The 27,090-nt window shown below is 41.8% G+C and overlaps 1 protein-coding gene across 1 annotated transcript in view; it reads left to right on the forward strand.

Moving 5' to 3' along the window:
• The window catches only part of LOC140259351 (uncharacterized), a 192,542-nt gene that overhangs the window by 29,162 nt on the left and 136,290 nt on the right, over positions 1–27,090 (forward strand). Inside the window, exon 3 of the mRNA XM_072350588.1 lies at positions 4,033–4,218. Coding sequence (XP_072206689.1) covers positions 4,033–4,218 — 186 coding nt within the window. The remainder of the gene's footprint in view (positions 1–4,032; positions 4,219–27,090) is intronic.

Genomic DNA, 27,090 nt, shown 5'->3' on the forward strand with positions numbered 1-27,090 from the left:
TGAGCTTCCTTGTGAATGCCAGTGAAGGTCTTGTAATGTTAGTTTGAAAGTGCATGCAATGTTTTTTTATCAGATTTTGATAATTGATGGAAGCTGGGTGGGATGTTTGTTCAAAGACAACTTAAAATCAGATGTCTAGAATGGAATTGTTTTAAGTTCAATGGAGACAAGGTTATCACACAAGTAATTCCTATTACAGAGGACATGAGACAGTCCTGGGCGCCTCCCCGTTCATATAGACTGAGTTCTGGAGAGACCTATTGCATAAGAATTCAGATTGTCTTCACCTGAAGGCAGAGTGAAGCAGGAGGGAATTTGTGTGATAACAAGAAATAGGTAAAGATGAACCTGAAATTAGCTGAAGATTGAATGGAGAGAGATCTTTGTAATGGGGGAAGAACTCTTGTTGCTGAACGCCTGTTGAGGTAGCGAAGTATATTAACAAAAGGAAAAATAATCTCTCAGCAGAAGGAAGCTGAGCCTGTCTCCATAAGCACTGCGAGGGGAAAGTGATGCATGCCTAAGCCTCCAAAAAGGAGCAGTGCAGCTCTGCGGGACTCTGGTGAGGTGGCAGCAGGTCAGGAAGAGGTGTCCAGAGTGAGACTCTTGGTGTGGGGTTTTGAACAGAAATGCTCTCTGCGAACAAAACTAATTAGCTACCCATGTGCTGCTTGAAGAATAACTAATCACAAGTCAGAAAGCAAGTACGCTTTCATCCTTTTATCTCAGTCCACTTCTCTGAGGCAGAGGTACGTGCGGTGACAGGTCAGTAGCAGAATGCATATAAATACTTGAAAAGCAAAGTTAATGGCTCGCATAGCACTGAAAGTGCAGTGCTCCTGTTAAACAGCTAAATCCAGTTCTTGGAAACCTCCCTGGCAGCAGACTGAGGGAAGCAAAGCTTGGAGATAAACTCATGCAGAGGATTGCTTTTTAACAGAGAACTCTTTCAAAATTTCCCACCAGGCGTCAGCAGCTCTTTAAACCATGCTGTCTATTTTGAGTTTTATTTAGATTAACAAATTCCACACCCTCGCATACAAAAGCAGAATAGAGTGAAAACACAAGCTGCCCTAACAGAGCAATATCCAACAAACATTATGCTACTCAGAAATATTTGCTGTACAATCCTCCCCACAAAAGGGACTTGTTCAGCCAAAAGATGTCAGATAGCATCTTGCTGAAAGCAATGGTGCCAGTGGAGCTTGCTTCCAAGTTCATACAGCTGATTTTTTTTCTCTCCATTTGCTTTATGCTAGGAATATCAGCCTTTTATTTCTCTGAAGCTCTGAACGTAGGTAATGAAATAGATGGGCTTGAGGCTGGGCTGTATGTGCTGAGGAAGTGGACTCCTGTGAAAATGGAAGATGATGTAGTGTGCAGTAGAACCTGCTGCTTTCTATTTAACAGATACATCCTGTTCAACAAGGTTGGCTTGTGAATGTATATTGCTTCCCTTAGTCATTTGTACTTCATTAGACCTCCAGGAGCTAACAGAACTTTTAGAAGTATGTTGTGTGGCAGCATTCCATTGCTAAGGGAGACCTGGGCTATTTATGGAGGGAAACCCCAATGATTTTTGAGTGACCCAGCTTCAGTTTGATGCATAAATGTGGCAGAAAAGGCATGCAGGTGTCGTGTAGGACTTACTGCCTGCAGAGAGTGGGAAAACTGAGTAAGGTGCTTTGCTGTGTGTCTGGGTGACCTGATGCAGAATATCTGTAGCAAAGCTGGGAACTTGTGTAAGACAACGAGAGTTCCAGTCCAGTATTGCAGGAACTTAACACTGCATTAAATGAGTGCTGAAATACCCTGTTGCTGGTACTGTGGTGTTTCAGTCTCTATTTTCTTCACACCTTCCTGAATCTTTCTTATTTGCATGCTAAGGTCTGAGCCTTTTTCACTGTGGAGTTCTAGCGCACGTTATAGCTGCTCTGCCTCCTCCTGTTCCCAGCTTTTGTCCGTAGCCCCACAACTTGGATTAAGGTGCTTCTGTCTTTAGCACAGGCAGCTTTTTTCTTGTCTTAAGTGTCACTGTGTCAGGATAATCTGTTATCAGGGCCATCAGTTTTGATTTGTGCATCAGCAGTGTTGTGTCAGTAGCCAGAGAGTACAGTGCAGGGTTTTCCCATAAACTTTTATTGCTGATGTTGCTAGAAAATTGTTTCAAATTAGCTTCAATCTCATGAATGTACAGTATATAATGTTATGTCCTGCTTGTAAGCAAAATGGTAGCTTATAATTTCAGTGCACAGCATTGGATGGTTTGGTTGTTCTGAGTTTCAGTGGATCTCCGATTCCTGAATGCTGTAAGTCACCTTTCCCTCACTGCTTTAAGGCCAAGCACACCACGGGTGGGTGGGAGAGAAGCATGTTTGGGGCAGTGATGAATTTGCCTGTCTGTATCTGTCTGTCTTGTCCTTGAAAATGAAGCTACTCAATACTACCTTTATAAAAATAAACAAGGAAGCCTATGGGACAGTTCCTGGAGAGTAGGTAATGCCATGAAACTCAGATTTGTAACTGGAGACAAGCAACTCAAGTTAATTAGTGCTTCAATCTAAAGATTTATTTTAGCTCATTATAGATACTCAAGCTGTTTGCAAGTTGCAGGGAGCAGATTTGGTTAGAATATAGCATTACTTTCCTTGGCATTTCTGAAGCCATGAAGGATTTTGGTTTTTTTAAATATCAATGAGTGTTTCTAGAAGGCTGTAAGATCCTGGTGACTCGAGGGTTGTAGTGGAACTTTTAATGGGATACGTTTTCAAAATCTTTATTTGAAAACTGAAGACACTTCTTAAAGGGTAAAGAAGACAAGTGTCTGTCAAGAGGAAGTGGGAAGTCGTGTTTTTATATTATGCTCCAGGATGTGCAGCATGTCATGCATGAGGATTAACAGTTGCACAAAGCAAGTATGCAACTTTTACTGGAACAGTAGCACTTTATCGCCACTTTACATCAATTTAAATGACTACAGAAGATAGAGGGCAAATGGAGAGAGTGTATTCAACGTGAAGGCTCTAGAGAGCAGAAGGAAGCTGAATGATCTTCTGCTATCTTACAGCTTCATATTAGTAGTTTCTCTTATCACACACACTTACAATCCATACTCTGCATATTTCAGCTGCAGCTCAGCTGAGCTCTGAATGCCACATCCAGGAAAGCCAACTTGCTGGTGTCCCTTTAAAATCAGCTTAAACCTGGCTCTGTAATTTACACCAGTGTTTGTCACTATTTAATTTTCTCCGACTCTCCCATTAGTTTTACCTGTTCACATCTGTTCTGCATGTATCCCTTTCAATTTATTTTTTTGATTACTTTCAACGCATAAAAATCCGAACCGGTAACAAATTGTGCAGGTAATAAGACCGATCCTCCAGCATGCATGTAGCCAAGGATTTGATGACATTTCCATTATGCAGGTGTAGGTAGGAAGGAAGGAAATGGCTTAATACACTGACAACTAAAAGACTGAAAATGCAGAGAAAGTTAAAGCCAGATTAAAAGCTAGGTAGGTGTTGGAAGAGACTAGAGAACTTTCTTAAGAGAGTGGTAATAATACCTCCTAAGACCTTCAGGGGGAAAAAAAAGCCAGATTTAGAGTGTTCTAGATACTAAGTGACTGCTTGAGAAGGTTGTGTGGGGAGGCTGCAATGCTCCTGCTGAGTCCATAGGTTCACAGAGAGACTTCTCTGGAAGGTGTGTTTAGTGCAGGAAAGGAAAAGAGAGGAACGACTCAGGGGTGCCCCAGGAAGAAAAGTCATGTTTTGTGTTTCCAGCAGGTAACAGGGGAGGAATCAGGCCTTAAACTTTGGGAAAAATTGAGAGCAGAAGCTGAAGGAACTAAAAAAACTTCATCACTGTTAAACTTCCTGAAGTGTGGGAGAGGGGCCCTGAATTGCTTCGGCAAGTTTGTTTCCTGGGATCTGGCCCTGCAGAACAGCAAGAATTTTGAGTCTTTAATGCGTTGTTTTTGCAGAATGGCTGTATCACCTCGTTGGTAACGTCTGCACCTTCTGTGTCCCTCAGCTCCCACCAGGAACTGCAGCACGGGGCCACATCCCAGCACTGTGTCAGCAGTGGAACTGGAGGGCAGCCCATGGAAGCCCACCTGCATGGGACTGGAAAACAAGTTCACCCTTTCTATCTGCGCCTGGCGTGTGAGAATGAAAACTGGCACGTTTGGAGCAAAGGCCTCCCTGCAGTCACTGACAGGTATGCACGTCTTCCTTAAGGAATGAGATGGAAAATCCCAATGCTGGATGGGTAAAAAAAATTGGCTATTGATAGATGGGGTGAGTGGGATTTGGAGATGCAGAATCGCTGTTGGAAAAGCACCTGACGACTCTGCTGCAGCGGAGCACACTGGGTTATTCATTCTGTGGGAAGGTGAAAGTCTTTGCTTTTGAAATTGCGCCTTAGTGAATAATCTGGAACATTATGAAAACAGTGAATTCATCTGTTCGTGAATAGTGTGGATATTTTTGCTTTTGTGCCATACCCATCCACAGCAATATTTTTTGTATTAAATACTATGAATCCACTTCACCTGTCAGCACTATTCAAAACACAAAATGCTGCATGAATAGGAAGGATGTTCTGGGATCTCTCAGATGATTACTGTTGCTAGGAAAACCACTTCCTGATATCTTTGTGCTTGGTGTCTGTGTCTCTCTTTGTGTACAGCCTGCGGTGACAGGCAAATTCATATCAAGGCACAAGGAAGAAATAGGAAAAGTTTAGAAATGTTTAAAGAACGCTGCTTAAAGTTAAAAGGCGGATGTCATTGCAAATAATAGTTAAGAGTTATGATTTCTTTCCTATGTGGGATTATTGGTGTTAAATTGGAGAGAATTGCAGTGCTGGTTATGCTGTGACTGAACCTGATGCAGACTTGGGTTGCATTAAAGCTGAAAATTGCTAGGGCTTCCAAAATGCAGTTTATGTATTTTGTATTGTAGTAACCGAAGGGTCACAGACTCTGGATTCTGCTCCATATTTGTCTGTTCAAGAGGTTACTTGTTCTTTTCTTTTAATTAAGTTTGCAAGAGCTAAATGCTAACATTAGCCAGAGGGCTTATATACACACATATATATATATAGGTTTGTAATTTTGGGTTTGTCTGTGCAAGCATAGAAATCATAGCAGTTAATCTGCTGTGACTTAATGTGCAGAATGCTTGCAAGTGTGAGATAATAAGAGAAACCAATATTCTGGAAGTCATAGTGTGAACAGAAACCCTGCCTTATTTTATAGAAGTCATTGAGACTCATGTGCCCTATTCTCAGGACAGCAATGTTTTGACTGTTTGAAGCTCACCCTTTAAGTTGTGCTTTTATATTGTGGATTCTAAATTAGGGGGCTGGTATCGATCTCATCTAAAGAAAGCAATGCAATACAAATGGTGCCAGTCAGGAGAAAGAGTGCTTTGCAGACTTCTGCTGTAAGCAGTTGCTTTGCTGTTACTACTGCTGCCTGAGCAGATTCCCACCCCATGAGGTGTGTGTGAGTGTTGATGTTCTCTGCAGCGTCATCTGGGGACTTACATGGAGTAGAGCTGAATTGTCTGTCTTGAGATTAGTAAGGATTTAGGCTGGTATTTTTAAAGGAGTTGGGCTAACTGCAGATAACATTTTTGTACACAGCCTTCTTTTCATCTGTTTGATACTTGCTGTCCCAATTGTCTTGATTTTTCTGTAATGAAATTAAAAATCTCATAGGAAAGGAGTTTCTATCTCAACCAGATGGCTATAAGCAAACTTTTTCCGCTGTTATCAACCAGAACTCAGACATTCCTCAAAAATTCTGGCTAATTGTGAGTGGATTTTATCTGCTTTGCCATTGCTTGGTGAGTTGCACATGTGGTTATTACCTCCCACTGAGGCCAGTAAGCTGCATACAGGTTGGTAGGTGAGCGCTGTGGCTGAATGCTTGAAATCATTCAGCTGAGTAATGGTTCTGTGCAGGCCATTGCCCATGATGTGTGAACGCCTCTCAGCCCATCCATGGGAGGGACCAGGAAAGAGTTGGCCTTTTTCTGCCACGTCTTTGGGTTTTTGTCTTCAGAAGCTTTGTGTGTAAAAGCCTGGTGTGCTGAGCAAAACAGCAGCCGCTGCGTGCTCTCACCCAGATGTTGTCAGTAGTTCTTTCCTTTTGATGGCAAATTTGCTGCTAAGCTGTGCTGAGCTTCAGTTCTACCAGCTGAATAAGAAGATGCAGCTGTGCAGGATGGATCTGCTGCTTGATGGATAGATGAGTTTTTCTCTCCTGCAGTTGGCTTGAACTAGTCTGAATGTACCGTTTCCTCCCAGAGTGAATGGCTTGTTCTGCTGCCTGCCCTAAGGAGAACAATGGCTCCCACTGGATGCTTTGTCCTATTTTTTCCACTCTCTAGCTACAACATCCTTTTAATAAACCAGCTCCCAGCCAAGCACAGTCTTTCTCCAACACATTCTAATTCTTTAAAATAGCAGAAAATTTATTCTGTTCTCTTGGGTCTTTAAGTCCACATTTTAAAATTCGAAGAGGGTAAGCAGAGTATCCTTTGCTGTGATACAGCCAAAAGAAAAATGCCTTCTTAAAAGGATCTAGCTAAACAGTTTTAATTATTATAGAATGCAGCGGTTATTAAAGGGAGAAGTTTGTGTGGAATGGCTGTGGATGAAATGAAGATTTTCTGGCTTTCCATGTATTTCACTTCCCTTTTTTAAATTATTTATATTATTTGCTTTACAGCGCAGTGGACTCCTTTGTTCAGTAGCATAGAAGGAACATGTTAAAACATTACTCCTGATTTATTCCTGGTCTCGTGAGGACAAGCAGGAAAAGGCCACATTGGCATCACAGATGGCAATGAACGACAAGCACAGGGCTGTAGAAACTGGGCCTTGGATTTGTGTGCCATAGCTCAGTGATTTTGTGGGCTGTTTATTCGTTTTTCTGAGACTTCTCTGCCTTCCTTCCTTTGTGCTTTTTGTCTTTCCTTTGTTCAGTTGGACCATCCTTCTTTAAGGATGCAAGGACTAAGACCCCATCAGATACCATAACTGGTTTCCTTGGGGTGGTCTAATGATGTTGTGGTGAAATAATTTGAGTAGACACTTGGTGTCCTGGAACTTCACAGGTGGAGTGACTGAATTCCTTCCCTTTTCTCCCCTGAGTGCAGGAGTCCCAAATTTTAAATCATTACGTGGTAAATTTACCCCCACCCACCTATTGCTTTTGCTCCCACTTTTCTTTTTTCTCCTAATGAGTCATGATATATAATTACCTTCTGTCTTTGCATTTAGTGAACATGCCAGTGCAGAAGGATTTAAGAAAAAAAAAGAGCTTTAAAAAAGGCAAGGAAATAAGTAAGCATTGGAGACTGGTTTGGCACCCATTTACCATTCTTGCTTTTGCCAAGTGTAATGAATATTGCTTTTTTTTTTTTTTTTCATATGGTATTCTGAAAGAGGATTAAGTAAACTTAGTTATATTATTACATCCCTCTGAATTGTTGTGCATTCGTGCAGGTTTTCATCAGGCCGTCCAGCTTTATGGGGCACAGGATGGAGGTGGAATGGAAATGGCCAGCTCTCAACCTGAAATGCCTTGTCTTCAAATCAATTATTCAGCCTTGCGACGTATGCTAGAATGAGCTGTGCAGAATAGAGCAGTGTGCTCACTTCACACTTGAGAAGGGCTGCCTGTGTGCTGGGGCACATCTTATCATGGCCCCTTTACAGTGGTGGTTTCACTTCTAAAAGAAGTAGACTGTTGTAGGCCCTCCGAACCTCAGCCTGCAATGGGGAAGTGCACATCCGAGTCAGGGCGCCTCAGGAGTGCCCTAAATGCCAGATCTTTCCTTCTTTTTTCCCCTTCTTTTTGCAGCATTTCTTGCTGCATGCATCTGTGACAGCGAGGGAGGGAAATGTTTGGGGCCGCTTATTAAATAGTGGGAACCATAAGTTCATTGTCACTTCAGGAATTTGTTTTTAAGGATTGTGTCTTCTTACTGACGTGGGGAAGAATGTAAAAGCCAGCTCTCTCAGCCACTGCATAATGAATGATTGAATAGCAGAAATTCAATAGGGCTTTTTCTGTGAATAAAATGGCAAAGAAAATAACCATTTCTTTGGGATAACTCGTCCATTCATGGGTAGCTTCTCTTGGTAAATAAATATCTTGCCACCTGCAACTTTGTGCTGCTAAAGCTGTTGTGTAATTTCCAGTACTTTCTGATAGCTTCTGCAATGAGTTAAGGAGAATGTTGTTTAAAGTAAACAAAAAGAGAAAGAAAAGAAAAACTTACATCAAAGATATCAACATTTCTCCTCTCTGCATGTTTCCCCTGAATATGGAGTTGGCAAACTCTCAAATCACTTTATCATGTTTGAACTTGGAAAAATGTATGATAATACCAGCTGAGCTAATATTTAAAGAGCTCTTCACTTCAGAATTTTATTGTCTCTCTCATTGCTTCTCAAGTCTTCTGACAGACACGGAGTGCTGTGGATGGCAAAGGCAGCTGGAAAGGGAGGCAGAAAGTTGTTTGCACCTAGGCCTGGATCAGCCAGGTCTGAGTCGTTCCCCTTCGGATCCCTCTGTTGTATTTATAGCAGTAGTCTCAAGGACTGCTTCACAGCCAGCTCTCAGGTGTGCCACCACGCACACTTCCCTGCCTCACCTCCACTTGTCCAGGATCCTCTACTGTCTCCATGAATTTGCTTGTTGTGCTCAGGCACCAATAGTCGCAGCCACAGGCTGGAGCTTGCAGCATCTGGTTAGGATGAAAAGATTTCCCTCACACAGATAAAATAGTAACTTCGAAGAGGATTATTTGTGGTGCTGTTCTTTCTCCCAAGTGTTCCATGAACCCCACTTTTGTAATAGGTGTCGTGGTGGTACCTTCACCTTGCTGTGAACCTCCCAAAGCTCGAGGAAAGCTGAGGAGTGTCACTCTGAGGGATGGATGTGCAGCAGGTGAGCGGCTGTCAGCACATTGCTGATGGTTTTTTTAGGCTGCTTTCTCACTGGCCTCTTATGTGAGCTGAATTGATAACAGCAGGAAATGGTGGGAAAGAATAATTATTAGAATCTTGGAGGTCCTTGAAGGCTGGAGACATTTAGGAGGTGCTTTGAAAATGCTCCATGGCCTGCTTGCAATGTGGAATTGGAAGTGTTGCCTTGTGGCCTTGGACTCTTACCTGCTTTTACCCTGTTTGTCACCACATCAGACAATCGAATCAGGCTTTGGCAGATGATCTCTGGAGGCATTTCTCCAAAACACTTAAAGGTTAATATATCCTCAAAATCAAGTGGGCCAGAGAGATAAGGATATTTTGGCTTTCCTTCATGCATGGTCTGACCCAGGAAAGTGCTGGGTATTTTCCCTCATTGCACCTCAATCCATGAGTGCTTTGGCATGACTTCAGGATCCTTGACCCTTATCAGAACTGAGCTGTGGGTTGATATTTCTGGGTGTAAAGTTGATGTGTGCTTTAGGGTTAGCTCAATTAACTGTAGGCGAGACTCTCTCTCTTCTGCTTGCAGCTATTCTGTATCTTAATCCCAATTTGTGGGAGTGAAACCTTAAGTATATAATTTCCGTCCTGTTACATTATTTCTTCCAGTACAGGAGGTACCCAGTGTTTGTCATTTAGGAGTGTCATATCATTACATTGCATATTGCAGTGTAATGATGTGAAATGATTAAATGACAAAATGCCAGTTCACTGCCAAAAATTTAAAGTAGCTTACTTTTATTTGCAGATGGGAAAGCTATTATTAATTTCTGTATGGGCTTTGCCAGATAACACAAGCAGACTGAAGAGAGAGTTGTTTTCAAGGCTTTCCTTAATCTGAATAAGAATAATAGGAATGTGATGTCCACCTCTGGTCCTCACTTCAGAGCACGTGTCCAGTGCCACTGGTGTGGATTGCCATCCATTGGCCTGTTCTCCTGTCAGTGACAGTAGATGTCAAGAGATCTGGGTGCCCTTTTTTGCAAGGAGAAAATACTCAGCTTTAAAGTATGTTTTCTGGGAAAAGCAGCGCAGGCTGTTTTGTTCAATATTGTGTCTTGGGTTTGGTGTACAGAAATGTTTCTTGCTAGAATACAGATAATCTACGTATGGCACCAAAACTGAGTATGACTTTGTTCTCGAAAAAGGATGGTGGGACTGAAGGCAGGATGGGTTGTTGGAGCAGGTGTCTGGAGTTGGAAAGTTCTGTATCCAGGGTGGAAATGGCTAACTTGTTTTCTATTGCGAAGCCAGGTAAACCTGAAGTATTCATGTGTCTGGCTCTCAGCTTTGGGGCAGCTATTTGGCTGTTCTCCGGACAACGTTACTCTGATATTCCTCCAGGTTTCATTCAAGGAAAGATTCCTTGGGCTGCAGTGGCGCTGGACAAGTGGCAAAATCTTTTGTCTCTGTGGTCATTGGAGGAGAAATGCTCTTGTGCTGGGTCATGCAAACCTGCTTTAGTCACAAAGGCACATCTTGGTTGCAAAGTTTCCATACTTCCTTTTTGCCTGGGGAAAAGATTACTGGGAAATGCATTGGTTAAAGTTGACACAATGACATTGTTTGCATGCCTACAGCTGCACATATGCTTGTGCTTTGCTGCACTGGGGCAACAAGTCACAACAAGTCGTGTACAGTGCTTTCCTTATCACAGATAGGATAATGCAGACACTTCATAAATTAAAACTTGATAAACACATGGAGCATTTTTGGCTGGTACTACAATAAAATCTCGATTGCTTTAGTTATGCTTTACAGAGTTCTATTTTGCTTTGTTAGTGTAATGCGTGCTCAGAGTAAGAGATGAAAAAACAGGTAAATGGTTTGTATTTATATTTTATTAGATTTTCTTGTCACGTTGAAAGTCACTTGTCTGTTATAAAAAGTAAGGTAACAGAAACCATCCCAAAACAATAATGACTTTATGGGTTTATAAACAATAGCAGCATGTTTGCCAAGATGGCTAGTAACTGTTTGGACCTGTCTTTTTAGCCTGACATTTTTTCTAAGAAGAGAAAACACAAGAGACAAGTTTCCTCTCCTAGCACGTTGGCAGAAGTACAGAAAGCCCATTCTTAATGTGATGGGACTCATAAATGGACAACTATTCAACTAATAAAACTGTCAAATGCGTTCATTGTACATGTGGCTAAAAGGTTAGACATTTAAAGGGCATCACCATGCTAAATGTACTGCTTTATGTAAGGACTGACTTCCCATTAATTTATTTACCTAATCAATGAATTGCGGTGCTTATGATAGACTTGGGTTTTACTTGTTTTCACTAGCCTATGTATAAGAAAATAAGAAAAAGCCCTTATGTTTTTTATTAAGAAGGAATAAAAAAACCAACTTTATTACCTTACACAGTAAATTTTTATATTCTGAGTCTATTTTAAGTCCCTTCTCCAACAATCCCCTGGCACATAAAATTTTCTCTGAAGCCCATATTCAGTCCTAGACGTTGATCTCACTGATGTAATGGTGAAAAATTCGATCTTTAACACTGATGGACTCACAGATTCATAATCGAGGCCTGTCAATTGTACGTGAAGACCACTGACACTGAGCCAGGACAATGTGTGCAGGTTTCCAGGTATGACCTGAGCCCACAGCATCCACCTGTGATATCCCCAGCATGGCAGGGCTGCCTATATCTGCTGCTGCTGCATTCTTACTCGGCTCGGCTTGTCACACGGTGTGGAAGTGCCTTGGTTTTTGTTAGGAGAAGTCACTGCTAATTTCAGCAAAGTGATCCAGCACTGAGATGAAAATATGCTCCACTTCCGTCCTGGGATTTGCTTCTGATAAGTGCCTGTGTCTATCAGTTCACTTTCAATCATACAGGAATAGAAAGTGCTCAATAACTTAAAGAATCAAAGCATGAAGGATGAGCGAGAACCATGAATTCCTCTTGCCTCTTTTTGGTAGAAATGAATGACACTGACTTAAAGAAAACGGGCCATATCTGTCCTTGCCATAATTCTGCCGGTTCTAGTGGATGTACAGCAGAAATAAAGCAGATTCCCTGCCATTAAGGACTAAGCAGAAATAAATGGCTTAACTATTGTTAGCCTTGATTTCTTTCCCAATGCTGAAAACTGTGATGCTTTACAGCCTATTTCTCTGCAAAACTCAAAAGGTCAAGAAATGAGTCTATTCCTATCATCGGTTGAATGTTGTGTCCAATAGACTATTATGGAGAGAAAAAAATTAAAAAGCAAAGTTAAAGAAAAACAGCTCCCAAACAGCTTAGTAAACAGCCTCTTATTCTGTACAGTCCTACCATTATCCAGCAAGATATCTGCAATCATTTTCTTTTATAGTTAAATCACTTCTGTACAGCTGATGTCTACTGTGATCAAAGCAAAAAGATATTTTATATTGAAATCGTCTTTTTTTCCTCTTTCATTGTCTTTTAATTCCATTCTGTATTTCCATGTGACACACTTTAAGGGGAAAAAAAATGTATTTTAAGAAAGGGTTTGGTGACAGTCTGGTTAGTGAAGTAACTGCATGATCTAGAGTTTGGAAAAAGGTCATCTTAGTTAGTGCATTTTTACATACTCCATTTGGGTTGTAAAATGAGTGTAAAACTCAATTTTCCTGGAGCCAGTGTCAGCTGGGCAGTCCTTCATCTGCTTCCGAGGTTCTTAAAGCTTTAGGGGGGCTGTGTTACACACGAACCTGAACAGTGGGTGTTTACATCCTGCTGCTAGTTCAGAGCCTTAATAGATAGCCTTAAATTTCAATGGATTATTTCCTAATGATGTTTCAGGCCATCACAGAGGAAGAACCTTAAGATTTAGGGAAGGACGATGTTCCTACTTGTGTACTGGTCCAGAGTTACTCTTCAGCTGTTTTTTTTTCTGATATTTACTTTCAGTAGCACTTAAGAAGGAGTTACCTGGGAGACCTCAGCTGAAATCTTCTATGGGCTGTTGGGTGGGAGTCCCTGTGCCCTCCTTCTTCCTGTTAGTGTTGGCCTCACAACAGATGAGTGTAGGAGTCAGGGCTTTCCCATGGGAATGGAGGGAAATCCTACAAAAGCCATGAGCTGTGGAGCAGTTGTCTGCGTCGTGTCTCTTGTTAGTTTAATGCTTCTTCTGCCACGTTTCATGTTGGTCTGTGCATAGCACTGCACGTCTGTGGCATTATTAGTTTGGCTCAGGAAAAGGTAACAAATGGGAGCATGTTCTTACAAGCCAAACATGTTTAAAAAAAAAAAACAAAAACAAGCATTTTTGTAATGATTCCTGTATATATATTTATACATACATGTATATGTGTATATAGTTGCTGATGCTTTAATCCTTTCTTAAAAATATATATGGGGGTCTGAGGTTAGCATCCCTAAAGCAGCGCTCAACTTAAAGTAATGCATTATATTTTGAGCACTGTATGTTTGACAATACATTTCATGCCTCATTTCCTGCCAGTTGTGAGCTCTAGTAAATGCTCAAAGAGCAAATTCACATCTCTCATGTCAAAAAGCCCTATAGTTTGTTCCCTCTAGGACATCACTGGTTAAATAGATTTCTGTAAGGATGTATTCTGTTCACACTATAATCTGTTGTGACACTAAATCTTAATCCGTCTTCAAATTTCCATTGTTTTGTTTTTTTTTTTAGAAAAGATTATTTCTAAAATATTTTATATATCACATTCATTTTCTTTGCTAAGAATTAATTGCATAAGCAGTGGGTATCTGACCACTATTAAGTCTTCTATCGTAACCCAAAATTAAGAATTTAATGTGGATTATTCATAACATCTATCCAGTTAATTCAAAGTAATTTTTCTTTGCACTAGGCAGAATTTACACTTCCTTGAGATGAGCTTACCTCCTGGTGAGATCTCAAAAGGAAGCCAGCCTGGGTTGTCCTGGATGTTTTGGAACACCCTTCTCACTGCTGTGCTGGAGATCCGAAGGCTTTTGCTGTTTCGTGTGACCCATGGGTTGGTCCTGCTCCTTCCTGGGCAGACATAGCTCATAGGGCAGGCAGGAAAATGTGTTATAAAGGTATTTGGCCTCATGAAAGGCAAGTGGATATGTGACTTTGCTACTGACCTGGGTAGGCAGAGAATTCTCTTCTTGTAGCGTTTTATACAGACTTGTCATACAAGCAAGTTACTATGGAAGTCTGGAAGAGTGGAGAATAAGACCTCATATTTCAGGGTTCTGTCTTGTTATTTTAAATTAGCTCAGCGAGGAGCTGCCTGGAAGTTTTCTGGCAGTCATAATAAGCTTCTATGAGAAAGACCTATGATGCTGGAACGGCTGGGTTTATTTCATGATTGCTTCTTATTATCACTGTATCACTCAGGCTGGAGGGCATTTCGGGAGGGCTCTGCTTGCAGTGCAGCCCGGGGTGCTCAGGGCTCCTCCCAGCGGGGCTGTAAGAACCTCCAGGGACAGAGGTGCCTCGACCTCTCTGGACAGCCTGTTCCTGTGCTTAATAATCCTCAGAGGAAAGAGTTGTCCTTGTTTCCATTCAGAAAACTCTCAATTTCAGTTTGTTTTCTGTTCTGCAACTGTGTGCTGTGGTAAGGAGCCTGGGTCTGTGTTCCATCCTGGTGTGCTGGAGAGCTGCTCTCCATCCTGCAGCATCAGTGCTGGAGTAGAAGTTACCAGAATGTCACATCCAGGCAAGTGATGTGTAAGAGGGAACAGCCAGAGGAGCAGGTTTGAAGGATGGGTGAGCAGAGCCCAAACGTGGGCAGGACTGGCTATGCACATAGACTGGAGCTAATGCCTGTCTTAGCGCAGAGGAGCCATGGACTACTGAAAAGTGCCGTGCATGTTCTTAAATCCCATCACGGTGCTTAATAAGATGTGAGCATAACTCAATTAAGAAGGTTCAACTCCTTGAAAGTCTTTAATGTGTGTGCCGTACGATACTGAGCAAGAATGAAGTTTACTGGCAGATCAGTACCATTGGTTTAAATGTTGGATCCTTGTAAATATTTTGAAGGTATGCCTTCAGACTGTCTGTTATGTCATGGGGTGTAGAACGCAGCTAACAAATCTATTGGAAATAGGCTGAAAAAAATGGCAAGATTCTCTTACAGTAAAGAAATAAGCATGGCTGTAGCAGGATATAGAAGCCTTTGCTTAAAGCACATTGCTGATTTTTATTTTTAAACACAAATATGAGCTAGGATAAAGCACATAGCTAAGCAGAAAAGGACCTCTTGGAGTCAGATACTTGTGAATAAAGTGTCGGCTCTAGAAAGGCAATACAAATGATATACAGTCGCTTTGTAGTGGTTGGCTCTTTAATTGAGCAGACTGATGTGTTGCTGGCATAATGGATCTTTGGAGCAGACTGAGAATGAGGTGCAGTTATTTTGTTTCTCAAAGCCACACATTTGAAGTGCAGGTGAATACAAACCATTTAAGAAATAATTGGTCTGACCCAGCGCTGGAGTAGCCATTTTAGCAGCAGTAAAAGAGGTGTTACTCAGGTGACAGAAGACAATGAGACAGAGATATATAACAATGTTTGCTTAGTCTGAAAAATAAAAACAAAAAAGTCAGCCTAATGAAAAAGGGAGGGGGAAGAAAACCTACTGAAGCTCCTTTTGGATCTCCTCTTACAGCCTCTGCAGATTCTTCTGCTTCATTAGTCAAATTTCAATACCTTTCCATCAGGAAAGATTTGTTTGTTTGTTTATTTGTTTTTGCGTTTTTGTTTCTTTAAGTTCCCTACTTTCATTTCTCCTTCCAATCCCTGCTGGGAAAGCCCTTGTCCATCACCCAGACAGCTCAAATCTACATCACTGCAACTTCCTACTTTTCCTTGTTGCAGATTCCTTTTCTGCAATTCCACCTGAAAGAATACATCTGAAATATCCCATATTTTTCTATTCTGACACCCTTTTCTTCCACAAAGCTGTTAGTGTTCATATTCAAGGCTATAAAACATCTTCCAGATAAACATGGCTATTTCTGAATTTTCTAATAAGAGGGAGTTTATGAAGAGCAGACAGACAGTTGCTATTAATGCTCTAAAATCAAAAGGTTAGACCCAGGTGGATAAAGCTGGTAGAACAAAGCTGGCTGACAGAAGTCGAGCATCTGGTCGTGGGTACCTCTGTGTGGACTTTGAAAGCTCCTGCACTGCTATTGTTTTTAATGCATCCTTTCTGCAGTGCTGCACATGCAGTCACCTTCTGGTAGGTCAGAGGCTTTTTTATTCTTCATCCAAGTGGTATATTCTGTTGGTTTAAAGAAAGCAAAGAGTTTTCAGTCTCTAGTGGGAAGGGGACTTACCAGGAAAGGATGTTGATTTTGTAGACACCAAAAAGTCAGGTGTGCTTAGGAAGGAGGAGACTGGTAGAAAAAAAGGCTCAGTATGTCAGTATGTGAGTGATAGACGTGTCTGTCTCAGCAAGGATCACTGACTCGGAGACAGAAATAGTCCCATGAAGCAGTGTGCATGTTCTTGGTTGCTCCTCATCAGACAATATCATTTTAGGAATCTGACACTGATGCAGACGTTGCAGTGACTAGGGGAAGGCAGTTCACTTTAAAGACAAGATGCAATCAAAGCAGCTGCAGTTACAAAGTGGCTCTTGCTGATGATTTTATCGGTAGCATCTGCCTGTGGATGTGGAAGTCTTAAAACCAAAAAAAAAAAGAAAAAAATGAATTGTTTTATGTATAGTCTTTAAATGCCATGTAATAGTTCTGCTTACGGAGGGATGAATGCTGGTCCACCTTGAACGTTGGAGACACACGTGCTCAGGCTCATGCATAATGACTGCTTCGTCCAGTCGGTCTTTTCAGAGTGACTTCAAGATGTATGTTGTTGAATGATGCATTTATACTGTATTTTCTGTGAGGCTTAGTGGCTAATGCTGCTTCTCTGCTGTTGGCCAAAGTCATCCCTTCTGCAAGTTCTCAGTGGATGACAGGGCCTACATCTGTGAGCACCAGCCGGAGAAATCTCCTAGGATGGTACAAGACTTTTTACTTGTTTGCCTGTGGTGATTGACTGCCTGAAGGCAAGTTTGAGTGATGCAAGAAAGGAGTATGGCCTTTAAGAATGGTCACAATGAAACTTCACAGAGTTCGTGTAGATGACTCTCCTGGTTGAAAACCTTGAATGGGAGTCTTTAAAAAATTCAAGTGGCTCATGGACTTGGTTCTGTAGTTGCTCCTGATCTGCCTGGTCTTGGGAGAGAAATGAGGAGAGCAGAAGGTTCCTCCTAGGTGAATTGGGCAATGCAACATGGCAAATGCTTTACTGCTGCAAGGTGTGTGTATAGAAAACTTTATAGGAAACTTTTCTTGCCATGCAGGAACATTAATTAGTCCCATCTACTCTGTTCTTGCTCCTGTTGAAGAGTGCTGTCATTATTTAGATTCTTTCAGTGTTTTGTGTTAATCTAAAAGCAGCTCAGACATAAAAACACAGGGTTGTGCTTTGGGGGCAATCTCCCCATTCTGCAATCTCATTGTGTGGTCATAGGATGATAGGTTCACCCTCCGGATTACTCTTCTTGCCATTGGGATAACGGAGACAGCCAAGACTCAAGTGATGAACATTTTAGAAAGACAACTTTTCCTTAATGCACTTTCCCAATGCCTAATTTATTTTAAAGTACTGTAGCACACGAATAGCAATGAACTAATTGTAGTCATTTCATGTGTTCCCCAAAGCCTAGTAAAGGGTCAAAAATTCTATTTGTAATTATACTCGAGCTATAAAGTCCTAAAGCTGACTACTAACATTAAGCATTTTATCATCTCTGTTCTTAAAATTGACCTGTGCATTTCTGTATACCACACAGGGAAATCTGCAGAGAAAACTTATCAGTGCAAGTTGGTCAGTTGCAGTTATTGAGTGACTATGTGTAATTACTGCTTATAAGCTATTAACAAAATCCGCAGGAGAGCTTACTGTTAACGGCAGCAGAGGGAAGAAAAGATGGTGCTGAGAGAACAGGTCTGTGGCTTCAAACTTTCTTTATAGATAAGTGACATCTACTAAGATCAGTAGCAGTGGTAGAATCAGGGCATAATGCAGCCGCCCTTTTAAACGACTTCCAGTGGAAGTCAGTGCTGATTTGAGTTGCTGGATTTGAGCAGTGTGATCATAGAGGAAAAAGTATTTAGCTCATGCTGACTACATTTCACAGTGTGAAATTAATTTTTTTCTTTACTTTAGCCCTCCTGATGTCCAACCAATTGCTGCTTCATCACCCTTTGTTTGAAAGAAAGATTTAATTATCAGAGAAGGAGGGTGGTGGCTGAAGCAGATCAGTTCCTGCCTCTGAGATCGGGTGGGCATGGACTGGAGATGCTGCTCTACTTTAATCACTCTATGAAAAGCCATTATAAGTGTTTGTGTTGTATTGCCCTACTGAGCTGGTCGGAATGTTTAGTTTAACTTGGATTACTTCAGGAAATTTGCTGGATGCAACTCCTGAAAAACTGCAGCTTCTTGTAAGTAAACTCAGTTCATCCCTTAATGTTTCTCACACCTTCTTGCACAATAGCTGCAAATCATAGAAGAAGCAGCAACAATAGAACATTTATTTCTAATTAAGGCCTCATTTGCTTGAGAAAATATTTTCTTTAGCGTTCCTCAGCCTTTATTTTTCACTCCACCTGAAGTAATATTCAGTGGTGAGTTTTCAGAGCAACGTCATGCTTAACATGAGCAATATCTTCTACTGGATATCAAATTAGGATACTTTGTACCAGGAGCAGGAATTTCTTTTGAGTTTTCACAGGAAATGTTGAGTCTTGTTTCTGCTTCAGTGGTTGTGTCTTCTGTGGGAACACTCTTCCTTCAGTACAATGCTCCACAACTACCTTTTTGCTCTAGGAAGCTTTGTTGAGCAGCCTTCTTCCCCATTTCATGCTCAGAAAAATCAGGAAGGACGCGAGTTGGCATTGAGAGGCAGACACTTATCTGTATGCATATACGTACATATGTATAATCTAATCTCATTTTATTCTATTTTGTTCTGAATGTTGTAGTTCTCAGAGTCAGAGTCCTGCCTTCTTTCCTCAGCATCAAGTGCCCATCCTCCAGGCTTGTGCACCCTCCCAGGGCATGGTGACGTGACAAGTAAGACATACTGCTTTGGTCTGGACATGCATTTGTATGCATGTACAACTCATTAAAACTCTTCAGCAGAATTAAGTATTTTTATTGTCACAGTGTCTATGAGCACAGATGGTCTTGCTATTAAAGCTCAAGACTCAGAGCCAGGTGATCTCAGTATTCTTTCAGGCTTGCCACAGACTTGACATGTGGCTCTAGGCACATCAGTTCAACACTCTGTGCTTCTGTTTTCCCACTGGTACAATAGGTACAGTGATTAACTGCCTGATATACAGTGTTTTGCAACTTAGTGCCTTCAGAAGTATTTGGAGAGCTTCAATTGCAAGCTGATGCAGAATTGCAGTGATACAGTATAGAGATTAGGAAGAGAAATTTCCTTCTCATCTTCTTTCCTCAAATCTGATGTCTCTGCACTTGTCAGAATCTCCCAAGTAGCAGCTGTCTTGAATTAGAGAAAAAGAGCAGCAAGCAGTAAAATCCAGAGGCAAAACTTCCAAGGTAATCCAAGTTTAATTCTGGCCTCATAAAATCAGGAAGAAGTTTCGCTTGGAAACACCCCCCTCCCCTCCATGTTTTGAATTAACCATAATAAATATTCTTGGAAAATAAAATGTGTGCTATATAGAATTCTCATCATGTACACAGAAATTTTGTTAAAATTCTGTTGACCATTTTAAACAGCAAACGGACGCAGTGTTTACTGGAGTCAGCCTAATCTCCCTGAAAAATCCGGCCTTTAACACAAGCATCTGATTTGCAAGTCAGATGCACGATGGATTCTTATTAAATAGTTAAATATCAAGGTTTGAATTTTCATAAAAGGGCAATTTCAGACCTCATTTGTGTGTGTAATTATTGTGCTTGTGAGAGCAACCCTGGTGAGCATGCACAGAAATGTCACGTCAGGTTCCTAATGGGTCACGGCCACGCTCACTTCCCATGGCTGCCTCAGAGTCCTCCTGCTGAGGGAATGGGTACAGCCGGAGCTGAGGGTGGGACAGATGCACCCTTCTTCAGGAACAGAGAGCAAAGCGTTGTGTGCACATCGGCGTGTTCTCAAGATGGAGTTGCATCCATGAGGTCTAAAAAGCCGAAACCAATTTTTAACCTTAGAAATTCGAATATGTGACTTTTCAAGACTCAAGATTTGGCAAATGCAGCCCTGTGAGCTGGTTGTCTGAGAAGAGGTTTAGAGATGCTTCTCATTCCTTTTTCCATGCCGGGATTTTTTCTTATCCCGGAGCTGTGAAGCACTTGAAATCCGAGCCGCTGCTATCAGGCAGTTTGCTTCAGGGCTGCGTCAGAGAATCTCCCACGGACTTTCTCAGACTTGAGAGAGAATCATCACCAAAATAGCGGCTGGTCACATTGGCTGGGACTGAGTCCTGAACAGGAAATATTTATCCCACACTATGGAAATTTAGAGGAAATACTCCTTAACTCACCACTGGAATCCATTGCCAAGTGATGCAAGTGGGGTCAGCAGCAGCGAGACTCAAACAGGATTTGTGTGATTGTGTAAATCATGAATCACTGTGTTCATGCAGTTGATTTCAATGAGCAGAACGTGGGAAGAGGAGGGAGATAAGTTCATATTTAAGGGCAAATCTACCTCTTAAAAATGCTGGGTGACATCTCACCAGCAGGGAGGTGTACAGTGTTTGTAAGCCTTGAGAGCTGTCACCTCTTTTCTGTTGCTGGCAGAGGAAGAACTCAGGACCATACAGCCCGTGGGTCAGAGCCAGCACAGCGATTCTCTTGCATCTAAAAACAATATTCCTCTTGGATGAAGATGAATCTTGTATGTGAATGACCTCCTTCCACAGGTTGAGGGTCTTGGTGATGGTGCTTTGTGGGGTAGGAATAAATAGTTCCATGAGGTAGCAGCGTGGGTGGAGGGACAGCAGGTATCTGTCTCCTGCAAACAGCAAGGTAAAATATTGGGCTGAACGCAGTAGCAGCAGCAGGCAGAGCACTGAGCGTGCTGACAGATAGCGGCCAGAAGGCAGAAAGCAAGGCTAGGACCTGGGCAGGCTCAGGAGAAGCAGGCGGGAGGCCAGGCCATGAATAACTATTAGCATGCCCCATACTGCTCGCCATAATGTTGCTTGCCTGGCTACTCCCCCTTCCGTCCCTCCGTCTCCATTTTCTTTAACGTACTGGTGGTCAAAGCAAATAATGATATTGTGTTTGGAAGGGAGGCCCTTGAAAGCTGTTCTGAGGCTGGAGTCCAGAAAAAGCGTGATCTCTGTTTGATTCTTTGTTTAGTGGGGATTCAAATCCCAACTTAATTTAATCTTTTGATTTATCCTGCAGGTACTGCCTGATTCTATTCCAGTGCCACCAGTAATAGAAACTTAGGGATTTTCTTGTTTTTATTTGTTTATTTTTTCCTCTGGTACTTTGAGAACAGAAAAGGTTTAGCAGAAGTCATCATTGCTATTATCCTCAGTAGTGCATCGTGAGTGAATAACCGCATCTCTGAGCATGTACCCCATCGCTTCATATCGGTGCCTTATCAGGATTACACAGAATTCCGCTCCACACTTCAGTAAAGCAGCACAGTGTGCGCAGCTGGATGGGACTGAGAACCTGCTGCAGTCACTGTGAGCAGCCCAAATGCACCCATAGCTGCCAGGCAGCTGGCTTCACTGCAAAGGGTCATTGCTGGCCAGGTGTAGGGAGCAGGGGAACAGTACGGAGGGCTTAAGCAGCCTCCTTCCCTGAGTGCTGCAGGATCAGGGGCAGCTTCACTTCAGGCTGAATTTGAGAGAAATTTCTCAGGAGCACTTAAAATGATTCTTGGTATTATTAAAATGTGTGAGAGCACCGATAGAAATTAACCACCAACAGATACAAACGGGAAGGGTAAAACAGCAGCAAACGTACTGCATTGCCCCCCTCTGCTGAAATATCTGGGCTCCTGGTGTGCATTTGTGCATTGAATTGAATGGGAGTTCACGTCCTTCATTAGCCTGGCAGTCAGTTTCTCCATGCTTAAGTGTCCTATACGAAGCAAGAGGGCGTTTCTCCCATCCCAGAGTCCCTGAAGGAGCGCAGCAGATCAGAAGGTGATAGGGCAGCAGTTCTTTTTGCTGTGAAAGTCAGTGCCAGTGTCCCAGCGAGGCTGCGTGCGGCCCTGCACATTTCTCATGTGCCTCGTGCTCCCTATCTGGACCTTTAAAGTATTAAACACTGAGTTAATTTTTCCTTTTACTTTCCCAAACAAGATACAGTTCATTCATATCCTTCAAAAAGTCACTAAAATTAAATTTTTAAAAATCACATTAAATCTTTAATATTCTCCTATGGATGATAATATGCCCAAGCAGACAAGGACAGCATGCAAATCTAGCGGCATGCCTGACAAACATAATGCATTTATATTAAATCTATTGTACAGTAAGGATTTCTAGACGGCAGTGATCAGAGGAAACCATGCAATTGGATTAACAGATAATTTAGGCTGTAATCCAACAAGGCAGCTAAGCATGTGCTTAATTTTAAGTGTGTGTAGTATTACTTGATGTCACTTGTGACAAAATAAGCTTAAAACCAGGCACATCCTTAACTGTTTTTTGCTGGCTTGCTGACTCCATCTGAACAAATAAGGAAGCTGGAAATATAGGAAGGAGCAAAGGAGCGCCCATTTTTCCTGTGATCATTAAAATGGCAATCCAGCTCAAGTGCCAAAGCCAGGTTTTTATAGGGATCTAAAAATGAGTGCCCACCAACCGCAGAGGGAAACAGTTTGCAAATTATTTATTTAACCTGCATTCCTCGTTAGACCGAGTTCAAAATAGTTAGATAACCTTGTAAAACTGGTGACTGGGGCTGTTAATTCCACATAAAGATTTTCTCGGGCAGTACCTAATAAATGCAGTTATCTCTTCACGAAGGCTTTAAAGGGATTAATACACGGTACAACCGATGCGCTGTAACTCGGCTGTTTGCTCCAGGTTTGAAGTAGATCTGGGAGCTAAAAGAAAACTTCTCAAATGACCTCCGACTGTCACCCAGCCTGCTCTGTGCAGCTCTCCCGCTTAACTTGCTTCTGACGCTTTACAGTATTTGTGGCCTTAATTGAGGGACATAACCAAACAAATTTATCATCGCAGCCCATAAAAACGACAGAATTCATATGGTAGCATTCTTCATTCTCTCCAATTTGTTTCCCTGAAATCCCTGCAGCAATTTATTTGCTGAATATGCGAGTTTTCCTCCTTATGAAAATTACAAATTGTTGTCAAGGTTAACGAGTTAATATTCTCATTCAATATTTATTTTATATGGGGGGGAGGGGGAAGGAAGACGCGCGACTGCTCTGGTACTTTCTTCCACAGCAAAGTCTGGTTTCTTAATCAATATGACAAGGACACTGTCCTTTGGATAATACCCTGAATCATCGGGACTAAAAAATGAGCTTTATTAATCAACAGCCCCTGATTAATTATTATAAAGTGATGCTCATACATTTCTGTACATTTTAATAATTCCTGCAGAAGGCTAACAACGTCCCCAGTGATTTGAAGGCTTTGGGGTTTGAATTTTTCTAAGCAATGTCACAATAAATAGTCCAAGGGTACCACTGCTAGCTCACTAATCCAGTCTGTTTCAATCCAGCAAATGAGTAAAACCTTCTTTTTCCTATTTCCCATCTATAATTCATCATTTGCATACAAAGTAAGAAGCAGGAATCGGCAGTCTCATCAGTTTTCAAAATATCAAGGGACAACCAGGGTGATTTATAGCAGGCTGCATTATCTAGATCATATAACCAGAATATTGCTGTAAAAACAGACCGATGTAATTCCTCGATAAGTGCCTGCCGAGCAGATACACGTGATGAAGGTCACTGATGTGGGGAGCTGGGTGTATGCTTGACCAGACCTGAGGTCTTTGTGAAGAAAAACCCCATCCTGAAATACCGAACAAGTGCCATCTTCGAATAGCAACATCAAGTGCAGATATCTGTATTTAAGGCTCTCTTAGCCTTCGCATAATGAGATAGCTTGTGTGTCCGCGTGCTAGCAGTGAAGTGAAAAATGGGCCATATTTCCTATGCTTTCAGTGCAATTTTTTAAGACATAACCTCACTGAAAGGAACAGAATGCGGTCTCTCTTGGTTAAGAACCACCCCAGCCTCAGAAGGGTTATGTAGGCAGGTGAGTGCAGATGTGAGCCGTTTACATTTTATCTCTGAAGGGTGCTCTGTGATTCTCAGCCATGGTATGAATACTCAGACAGACGTGGTTCAGACTTCAAGACAAACTGGTATTAATCTAAATAACAGAAGTACTAGAAGGGCTAGGAGACGAATTAGTGTTGATTTCTGAAGTGTTGGAGGGGGCAGCATTATCCAGCACCAGCTCTGATCCATTCACTCTTTGTACTGGTCACCTTACGGTCTGCCTTCCTCTTTGCCTGGAATTTGCCCAGCTCACAGAGTGCTGCTGAGGATGCATTTCAAGCAGTGCGGTTGCGATAGATGATATCAGACTTCCAAAAGCACTAGCATCTTGTCTTCGTGGTTTAAAAGAATAAGTTTCTATTCAAAAAATACAGCTCCCTTTTCACAACCTTCCTGCTGTGGACCTTTTAATTACGAGTCAGAGCACTCATCCATCCTAAGGTGAATCTCGGGAATTTCTCAGTGAGGTGTTGCAGTCTATATGCAGGTAACCCACAGCTTATATGGTTTTAGCTCCTTGATTTCTGTTTTAATTCCAGTATGTCAATAATGAGCTCTCTTCATTTTATTTCCATGAACCACTGAAAAAAATTTCGTGGCTCTAGGATGCTCCCTGACAAGCAGTGCTCCTGCATTTTGCCCTCTAGAAATACGGGTTCTGATCACAGATAACTAAAATGAGATTAGGATGTTAGCTTTCTCAAGAGATAACAGCAGTCTAGGTCATAAAACTACCATATGGCAGATTTGGCAGTCTTTACAGAGGTCCATGGTTTAATTATCACAAAGACAGATTCAGTTCCCCACTTGCAAATGCTTGGGTCCTCCTGTGGCAAGGACTGGCAATGCAATTAAGGGGAAAGCTGTATTGTACTTGGCTGAAGTGAGATATGACCTTACTGTGGCCAGCACTGTCACTTCTTAACATTTCACTCATGATTAAGTTTATCATTTCAAACAAACAACATAAAATGTCAGGTCTCTGGTCTGTTTACCATGCGGGAGGAGGCTGGGGAGAGCAGAGAAGCATAAACCATGGACTCAGTATATTACACCAAGCCAAACTGGAAAGCTCTTCTTTTGTAAAGAGCCACAGGAAAAGTTGCCAACTACATCAGAAAAAAAGAGCAGCATCTTTGCTATCAGAGTTGGTGTTTCTGGTCAGGTCTTTCAGTTGCCTGCATGAAAGGCTTTGCAGCTCGCTGTGTTTGCAGTCCCTTGCCCTGTCCTCACTTACATTCCCAGAGTAATGCAGCCATTGCGGTCTGTTTCCGTGTTGCAATATCTGTGAAGTCATTTGTACTCCCCTGTGAGTGCTGTTATCGGGTCACCATGCAGAGGGGTACCAGATTCTAAGGAAAGCAGTATTTCAGCTTCTCTTTTCCATGGCTTTCTGTTGGTAGAGATGAATTTGCTTCGTACCATTTTCTGGTCAGTGCAGAACAGCAGCGTCACATTGATGCAGGTAACTTCTCTCAATAGAAAGAACAGATAAAGGGCTCAGTCTGCAGTCAAATGGTTGCTTTGAAGTGCCAGTTTCCAAAGTCCTTCATATATATCAATGCTACTAAACAGGAAAGCACCTGTGTTCTTTGTGTAAGTAACTGCACTGGGCAGCGTGTTAGGACTGGCATCACAAGTGAGCTGAACACACTGGCCACTAACAGAACAGCTGGTTTAGTTCCTTTTCATGTAGTGCTGAGGACTCTAACAGTGAAAACCTCTGAAACAATCATGTTGTGGGGTTAGATTTTTAAAAGCCCTTGGTTTTTGGCAGGCTGACATGCAGTGAATGAGGCCATACCCAAATAATGTGAGTGCTTCGAGTCAGGAGAATGAAAGTTGTTTTACCTCAGTCCAACCAGTATTTAATAGGAGAGAAAAAGATGAAAATGCAGGAAATGGGAACCATGGGGGGGGGGGGGGGGGAAATAAAAATAATAAAAAAAAAGGCTTTGAATTAAAATGTCCCTCTAACTGCTGCTCACTGTGCTTGGTTACATGGCCGTGTGTGAGCTGCTTTATGGCTACTGTTATTTTGAACTGCTTACAGTATCTGAGAGCTTGTGATGACAGCCCCATTTGCCCATGTCCTGCCTAACCTTCTGCAAACCCCTGGAGGCTGCAGTTCGGTTCATAGGCATGTTCACGTCCAATTAAAAAGTAATAGGTCTGAAGCCTATGGAATAAACCAGAAGAATGTAATAGTGTCAAAACCAAGAGTTAAAAATCCAGCCACATAAGCCACCAACCTTCTTGAGACTGTAGAAAATGTTTGTTATGAATCTTATTTCTGAATGTTTGCAATAAATATGAAATATATTTCAATTTTCCCTCATCCTAGTCAAAGCCTGATTAAAATATCAGTTTTTGTTATTAGATTCTTAAATATTCAGAGGCGTCTTAAAGGTGGGATTGTAAGAAGTATAACAAATGGTGTGAGTCTCACTGTTAGATTGAGAGAGCACGCATCAAACAAGATGATATGCAAGCAAGTTATTCATCACCTGTCTTCTTGGCTAGTAAAAGTGAGATGAAGTTTTAAGGACTAAGGGAGAGACCTCTTGGCTGTTCATTTTCAGGGAATAAAATGCATAACACTGGATGGCCAGAAATCCTATGGAATTTTAATTTTGAATATTGCTTTGGGTTGTTTGTGTTACGTTGGTGTTTAAAGTTTTAAGAATTGTGTTGAAATTAAGATAGATTGAGTGCAAGGAGAATTAGACAGGTTGCATCGTTCCAGTTCAGCTAAGTGCCTCCCATTGGACACAGTGATCCTTGTGGGTCCCTTCCAGCTCACAA

This window comes from Excalfactoria chinensis, chromosome 15 (genome assembly GCF_039878825.1).
Source record: "Excalfactoria chinensis isolate bCotChi1 chromosome 15, bCotChi1.hap2, whole genome shotgun sequence".
NCBI lineage: Eukaryota > Metazoa > Chordata > Aves > Galliformes > Phasianidae > Excalfactoria > Excalfactoria chinensis.